Raw genomic sequence first — 8,609 nt, forward strand, 5'->3', positions numbered from 1 at the left:
TATGTAAGGGTGTGAGGGAGAGAGTTAGGTGAGAGAGAGAGGGAGTTTCCATTTTTTTAATTCCTCTAAAATCTTGAGAAAGAAAGATTTAAGAAGATATCTTCTAATATTAAAAAAAACGATAAATAGAAGATAAATGAAAAAGAGTATAAAGATATATTCCACTATGATCCATGAAGGGATAGAAAGAAAAGAGTTGTGGAATGAGAGATAAAATATAGGAAGAATATCTTTCTAATTATTTGTAAAAAAAAAAGATATCTTTTTTAATTTGTAAGATAGACATGTAAGAGAAGATAAATGAAAATATTATAGGGGCCGATGTTATTCTTCATCCTTTTTTTGTTTTCACATTGGAGGAAAATGCCATGGGAGGCGCCTTGTTCAATCCCACGCGCCTTTTATGCTGCGAATCTTGGCGCCTCACGGCATTTTAGGTGCCTTATAAGGTGTCTTTTGAATAGGGGCACTTAAAGTACCGTAATATCCTCACGACATTACCTTTCAATAACCTGTTAAAATAAAAGCTATAGTCAACATGGTTGTTTGATGCATAGGCTTTACGGTACTACTAAGGGAAGTGATTTCATGCCACAATTCTATCGTAATCTAATGAAACAATCTTCAAAAACACATGTTATGGCTCATTGTTTGACTACAAATTTTAACTATATGTTTTTTTTATTCTAATAAACAATTATATAAAAAAAAAAAGTTGAAAACAAATCTTGGAAATTATTATTATTTATCACAATTAATATAAGCCGCATATTTTAGTGAGGTACTTAGAGAATCATTTTTCTAACAAATAAATGCAATGTTGTTAGGTATATCAAAGGTATGAAAGGATACCGGTTATGGCATCCAAATGCACGAAATATAATTACGAGTCAAAATGTGCATTTGATGAGTCATCCATGTTGACAAGAGGTGTAGGAAATGAGACTAAAGAAAAGAAAGAATAATGACACCCAAGAAATTGATGTTCGATCTTATGCCCTATCATCTAGTGAGGGCCATATACCGGAAGCACCCACAAGTATCAATGAAGAAGTCATTGATGAAGAAGAGCAAGTTGGTGAACCAAGTGATTCCCATGAAAAAGTTGCAACATCCATGACGAGAAGATCTGCAAAGGTAATTCATCCACCAGAGCGGTTTAGGAACAATGTGGATCCCAAAATACTATGTGTTTTAGTAGTTCTGAATGAAGAACCGAACACTTACCAGGAAGCTATGGGAGGGGATGATTCCATATCTTGAAAAAATGTTATGAAAGATGAAATGTTAGCTCTTCTAAAAAACAAGACTTAGGACTTGATAGAATTGCCAAAGAGCAAAAAAGTGGTTGGTTACAAGTGGGTATTAAAAATCAAGAAAGGGGATGATGGAAGTTTGAAAAGGTATAGGGCAGAACTAGTTGCGAAGGGGTTTTGCACAAAAGGAAAGTATCAACTTTTTTGAAATTTTCCCACCGGTTGTTAAGTTAGACTCCATTGGGTTGGTGCGTGGGCTTGTTGCATTTCATGATTTTGAACGTGAACAAATGGATGTAAAAATGATTTTTTTACATGGTGAAATTGAAGAGGAAGTGTATATGCAACAACCGGAAGGATTTCTTGAAAAAGGAAAAAAAAAGTTAGTGTGCAAGTTGAAGAACTCTATATATAGACTCAAGCATGCATCAAGAAAATAGTACAAGACTTTTGACATTTCATGATTGGTCTTAGATACCATAGGAGTGATTATGACCATTGTGTTTATATGAAGTTTTTTATGATGATTCTTGTTTAATCTTAGTCTTGTATGTTGATGATATGCTTTTGGCATAGAAGGATAAGGTTAGGATTTATGAGCTTAAGGCATCTTTGAGCAAGAGTTTTGAAATGAAAGATCTTGGGCTAACTAAACAAATTCATGGAATTGAAATCTAAAGAGATCGATGGAGTGAGACTTTGTCACTTTTACAAAAGAGCTTTGAAGAAAATATGCTTGATAAGTATGACATGAGCAAGACAAAACCGGTGAAGACACCACTAGCTCCTCATTTTAAGTTGTCTTCCAATTAAATTCTCAAGACTGTGGACGAAAAAGAGAATATGGCTAAGGTGCCATACGCAAGTGTTGTAGGAAACCTAATGTTTGCCATGGTGTGCACTAGACGGGACATTGCATAATTGGTTGGTGTCTTAGCTTGCTTTATGGCAAATCTCGAAAAATCTCATTGAGAAGGTACAAAATGGGTGCTTCATTATTTAAGAGGCACAAGTGATTATAACATGACATTTAGCAAAGGCTCAAGGCACATTCAAGGCTGTGTTGATGCAAATTATACCAATGATCGTGATAGAGGAAGATCAACTACCGGCTATGTTTTAAAGTTCGCAAATGGACCGGTAGGTTGGATGTCTAAGCTTTAAGCAATGACGATATTGTCTACCATCGTGGCAGAATACATAGCATCAACCAAAGTAAGCAAAGAAGCGGTTTGACTTCAAGGTCTTCTGGGAGAGTTGAGTATCAAATCTAAGCCCCTGAAAATATTTTATGATAATATAAGTGTCATTAATTTGGCCAACAGTCCCATTTATCACAAGAGAACTAAACACATACTAGTCCGATACTATTATGTTCGATAAGTTGTTGAAAATGGTTTGGCTCAATTGGCGAAAGTTGGAACTAAGAAAAATGTGATGGATATGTTTACAAAGACGGTTCCGGTAGAGAAGTTGGAATGGAACCTAACATCTCAAAGCTTTGTGAAAAAGAAAAAAGGATATTTTCGGTAAGGCAAGTAAGTGATTTTCTATCAAAGTGGAGATTGTAGAATGGTGATAGAAAATCACCACACAAGTATTTGCCTTTTACCATATTTTTAGGGGTTTTTTGGTAACTAAATTAAGTGACTTGTATAGAAACTATAAATGACGTTTGTACGCACACGATTTTTCCTTCTATGGTTTGAACTCTTCTCTCTCTCTCTCTAAACAAGTTAGGGTTTCCTTGGGTTATATTGAGAGAGGGAAAGAGCTGAAGAATGATTTCTTATCAATTTTAAATGGAGAAATTGTATAGGCTTGTATTGCTCATGTCCTAGGATCATCTAAACTGAAGCAGGGCAAATTGTGGTTTTTGGGTGATCACAATAAGGTATTTCTTTATGATAGTTTTCACCAATTTTCTCCATTGAAGCAATATTGTATCCCCTTGTAAATTTCTCGAGTGGAATTACTTGTCACCTTGCCTGTGGACGTGGCCATATGGGGTGAACCACATTAAATTCATGTTGTAGTTTGTCTATCTAATTTTATTTCATGATTATATTTCCATCTCTAATTTATTTTTTAAAAATTATTATACATGATCCTTGAGTTTATTATTAAATTATTAATTTTACATATTCGGTATTGAGTATATGATGTTTAATGATCGGTTAAATTGGGGTTTCAGTAATCGAATTTCGAACATTTGATTTTAGCTATTTTTATTTTATTTTAACAATTTCGGTTTCTTTAATTTTTAGTGCCTTTTTTGTTCGGTGCACTAGACTCGCTTGAATTACTCCGCTTGTGCAGGGCTAGAGTCTTCGACCATTTAATTCATGTCGTTTATTTCTCATGACTTTGTTGTACTCTCTTGATGGCGAGAATTTGAGCCCAAGCCGAGTATTTTAAACGTTCGACCATCTAGATGATATGGTTTTATTGTTCTTTCTTGATGGCAGGAATTAAGTCACTTGGTATAATGTTCATACTTTTATGCCCTCTTTTTCCCTACTGTAGTTTCCTTTAGATAAATTCAAATCTAAACCTTTTTTATCAGTCCCAAGCTACGCTGAGATCAAAATCAATGCCTTGACATTATTATCTGAACATCATTGCTGATGCCAAATATGATATAATCAAAATATTGGCTGCCGTGGAAGATTACCCCTAAAATAACATTTTAATAACTTGTGCATTTGTTTAATCTTCGTATAGACGTGCTATAGTAGAAGAATTAGCTGGACTCGGAGCATCAGTTTATACTTGCGCTCGCAATGAAGACGAACTTAACCAATGTTTTCGTGAGTGGAAGGCAATGGGATTGATGTTCATGGTTTAGTTTGTGATCTATTATCGCGTCCTAATCGGGAGAAATTGATTGAAGCTGTTTCTGCACATTTTAAGGGGAAGCTCAATATCCTTGTAAGTATTATATATTTTCCTCCTGTGCTGCACTTCCTATAACAGAGTTGCATATGTTTTTCTTTTCAAAATTCAAGCGATTCTTGCTTTGCTAAAAGATTATTTTGAAGATGAATGTATGCCAATGATAATCTCTATGGTATACAAGTATGATAGTTGCCTGAATTTTGAAATTGGAAGACAAAATTGATGAATGTTGTAGTGAAAAGTATGAGGCCCCATTTGGATTGCAAAACAATTCAAAGTTGTTTTTCATAAATGGGGAGATGCAAGTACTCTTTGTTACATGGTCTACAACGTTTTTGGAGGTTCTTTGTCAATAAGCAGTACTGCATGAGGGAGTTGCCCATAAATAATAGAGCAGACCAAACTGGCCACATCTTTCAATCCTAAATTTGGAGGGAAAATATTGTGTTGTTCTCAAATTTTGGTTAATTCGAATGAGTATAGGTTCACTCATTAATCGAAGAACACTTCAGTTGCATTTTTACAAAAGTCCTAGCAACATGGCCAATGTTACTTAAAAGTTTGTATCATCTGATATCTATTGCTCTTTCTGACCATGATGCATCAGCTTCTCCTTGGTTTCCTTTACAAAGAAATAGATAACCAGTGGTATAAACAATTGAAGCTCATCTCTCTCATGTTAACTACTTATAGACTTCTCCCCCAAGTCTATTTTAGTAATGATCTAATTTGTTAATCTTCCCTAAAATGACCAGAACACATCAGATTTCTTTGAATGCAACTAGAATGAATATGGTTCTTGATTTTCGAATGCAACTAAAAGGGAATATGGTTCTTGATGAGTATATGTAATTGATTATTGCTTTTCCTTGGTGCTCCAATCATCATGGTTGCTTGCTTCAATAGCTAGATCTTAACCAACTATAGGTGGCGTTAAACTTTGGAAAGGTTAAACTTGCAAGCAGCCTTCCACATTTTCTCAAGGGTCACATGTAAAACCCCTTAACACCTGAAGTTTTACATAAATGGGCATACAATTCCTTGTCCTATAGTTAAAGGAGGGGTTTCAATACTTCCCCTACTGTAGATAAGTTATGTACTTCGCCCTATCCTGCCGTCTGATCAGAATTGATGGCTAACATAGACCTAATCACAATATCACGCCTTTATACTATTTTATTTTAGTTTTTTTCTACAAAACATTTTGACACTAAATTTTGGTCATCCACTCCTCTCGTAAACTTGCTCATGCATAAAATATAAAACAAATATTCTTCATAAAATAAAATGACCAAAATACCCCGAAAATTTTAGGGGTATTTTGGTCATTTTACTTTTAAAAATATTTTTTATTATTTTTTAGATGAGCCTTATTGAGATGATGTCACGTACCAAATTTTATATTCATATGATTTATAGATAAATAAATAAAAATAAAATCTTCGAGATATCAAATCTTGATGAAACGGTGAGTGGCTCACTTGATCTAAATTGGATGACTTGATTGGGGAGATGGGTTTTTATATAACTTATATAGATTCTATATAGATAGACCCATCTGCAAATACTCTAGACATAATCAATTATGCAGTCTGCAGTCTAATGCGAACAAGGGATATATGCTCATTGGGTTTCATGGTTTCAGGTGAACAATGTTGGGAAATATGTAATAAAACCCACGGTGGAGTATACAGCTGAAGATCTTTCCTTCATAATGGCAACCAAATTTGAATCTGGTTACCATATGTGTCTACTCTCACATCCTCTACTGAAAGCATCAGGAGTGGGAAGCATGGTATTCATATCCTCTGTTGCTGGGGTGGTTGCTGTAGATGTGGGTACTCCATATGCAGCAACCAAAGGTAAGCTTCAACTCTTTGATTTTTTGCTATTGTTTTTTAATCTCTCTCTCATGCGTGTATCTTTCTTAATCAAATATTAAGGATGAGAGGCAAGGGGCTATTTTTTTTGGAGATCCTTTTTTCTTGACTGTTATTTTTTAAAACACTACAGCAAATGAAAGGACTTGAACGCCAAAAGGAGTGGAAAACACACACACGCTCCAGCCTAAGTGCCTTTTAGACATTATCAAACTTAAAATTGATAATTTAATATATATACCTTACAAGCGTGGTGAACAAAGTATTTGGCTAAACCTCGCTGTGCCCATAGGGCAAGGTCGAGTATCTCTGCCGAGTATAGAAACACTGTTTTTTTAAATTGCTCTCTCTCTCCCGGGTGTGTGTTTGTGTCAGTGTAGGAAATCATGACCCTGACACGGCACCAAGACTTGGGCCGGGCTGGGTCTAGGTAACACAGCCCGAGTCGGGCTGGTACTGGCTAGGACAAAAAATGTTAAACGATAAAAATACAAAATAAATCCTAAAAATTATGAAAAAAAAAGTTTAAAGTAAAATTAAGCAACAAACATCTAAATGAGAATAAAAAAAGTAGTAAAAAAAATCGATTTAAAAAAAAATGAAGTAGTGACTAGGGATATTTGAGAAATACTCCAAAAAAAGAAAGGAAAATATAAGAATAAATATTCATGGCCAAAACATTTTCCTATCTTTGTCAAAATAATAGAAAACATAAAAAACACAATACAAATAAACTTCTTATTTTTCTGTATCTTTTAACAAGTTTTTTGAAAATTTTAAAGATCTCGTGCTTGACCACCGAAATCGGGCTTGATTGGATCCGAGTAACTTATCGTTTTTGCAAACTTTGGTATGTGTATTTGGACAATCTATTAGTCGTATCAAACAAATAACTGTGCGAACTTTTATTGCCTTTATCAGCTCTTGAGAGAGCGTTATCTTAAACAATCATCCCACTTAAAAAAGCGTGTGGTTTATATAATAGGACTGAGGCCTAAAATATCAAAGTAGGGCGCACCTTCAAATGATATAAAAAAATATTATTTTAATACTGAAACTTTGTAATAGTATGAAAATTTATTTTTATGTCCATAAAATTTAATGCTTCAAAATTAGTGTAGATCGAATATTTGACAATTTTAAAAATTGACGGCCTAAAAATACATTACAAGATGCATTATTTTCAAGACTCGAATCCATTTTTCTCAAGTCTATACATCGAGATGATCAATTTGAACATTTTTAAACATTGAAAAGACATCTCCTAGTGAGCTTTTTGAGGTGGGACTTGTTTAAGACCTCACCCTTATATAAACTTTTTTTTTCTTTAAAAGAAAGCCCCTTTTCAATGGGAATGAATAAAGAACAGGTTCTTTTTGCAGCCTTATGGTCATTTTGGAGGTGTTTTCAAAACGATCAGGGTTCAAAAATCATGTGCACCCAAATGGGTCTTAACGAAACATGTATATGGAATTTTTTTTCTTTTTTTTTAATTGGAAGCTTTTTTTCAGGTGCAATTAATCAAATTACAAAGAACCTAGCTTGTGAGTGGGCGAAGGACAATGTCCGGACCAACAGTGTATCGCCTTGGCTTACAAAGACGCCACTTTCACAAGATGTATGCACTTTCATCAAGATGCATGAACATGAGAAAGAATTGGATTTCAAGTTTTGAAAATAGTGTATTTTGTAACGTATTTTTGGACCATCAATTTTAAAGATTTTCAAGTTTTCATAGATACCTCCATGTACATATTTTTGAAGTTTTTAAACTTTATAAATAAAGATGAAAATATATTTTAACACTATCAAAAAGATTTCCAGAGTTGAAACCACGTTTTTCGACACTATTTGAAGGTAGGCTCTAATTTGATTGTTTAGATCTTAAGCGCCAATAAATATATTTATGATTCATTCATCTACTTTCTTCCACAGTTTGTCGCAAATGAGGAGTGGTTACAGTCGGTCATTGCACGAACTCCAATGAGGCAGATAGGGGAGCCTGAAGACGTTGCAGGTCTAGTTGCATTCCTTTGCATGCCAGCTGCATCATATATCACAGGCCAAGTTATTTGTGTTGATGGTGGTGTCAGTGTAAATGGCTGGTATCCATGAGAGAGAAAATTCCTTCTTGTACTTTTACTACTACTGCTACCGCTCTTTCTCTCTCTCTGCTAAATGATTCAAGTAATGCACAGGGGTGAAAGTAGTTTTGCTTTTGATTCAATGATCCTGAGCCTATGAGTATTGGTCCGATTATGTACGCCTATGAGGTTTGCTCTATGGAGTGAACTAAGTTTGAGGATTTTTCTTATTTCATTTTGAAAAGGAATTTCTTGACCATAATAAAATTGAAACCAGATTAATGTAGAATCATGAAGCCCCGTTTCAAGAACGAAGATCAGAAATAACTTGCATCCCAATTACATAACCCCATAACCTTAATATTCAAATAGTAAAAAATGGAAGAAAAATGTGTTTCAAAAAGTGAAGCATGTGCTACATAAATCTGCACCATCACTGGTCAAATCTAATGGCTGAGATGTATCATTTCTTCATCAAAGTCAAGAAATGT

The 8,609-nt window shown here is 34.4% G+C and overlaps 1 protein-coding gene across 1 annotated transcript; it reads left to right on the forward strand.

The window, feature by feature from the left end:
* The first annotated feature begins 2,956 nt into the window (after positions 1–2,956).
* LOC105420794 (tropinone reductase homolog At5g06060-like) lies at positions 2,957–8,385 on the forward strand. The gene is made up of 5 exons (XM_088873488.1): positions 2,957–3,150; positions 3,981–4,187; positions 5,800–6,016; positions 7,546–7,652; positions 7,970–8,385. The coding sequence occupies exons 3-5, from the start codon at positions 5,869–5,871 to the stop codon at positions 8,147–8,149; spliced, it is 435 nt and encodes a 144-aa protein (XP_088729614.1). The 5' UTR covers positions 2,957–3,150; positions 3,981–4,187; positions 5,800–5,868; the 3' UTR covers positions 8,150–8,385.
* Positions 8,386–8,609: the final 224 nt, after the last annotated feature.

This window comes from Amborella trichopoda, chromosome 8, assembly GCF_054954075.1.
Source record: "Amborella trichopoda isolate Santa Cruz 75 chromosome 8, AtrichopodaSantaCruz75HAP2 v2.0, whole genome shotgun sequence".
Lineage (NCBI taxonomy): Eukaryota > Viridiplantae > Streptophyta > Magnoliopsida > Amborellales > Amborellaceae > Amborella > Amborella trichopoda.

Bases quoted from the DNA above. Each gene is read 5' to 3' on its own strand.
- LOC105420794 (XM_088873488.1), top strand. From the start codon at position 5,869: ATGGCAACCAAATTTGAATCTGGTTACCATATGTGTCTACTCTCACAT. The intron at 6,017-7,545 runs GTAAGCTTCAAC...GCTTTTTTTCAG, and splicing joins TCCATATGCAGCAACCAAAG to GTGCAATTAATCAAATTACA. The intron at 7,653-7,969 runs GTATGCACTTTC...TTTCTTCCACAG, and splicing joins AGACGCCACTTTCACAAGAT to TTTGTCGCAAATGAGGAGTG.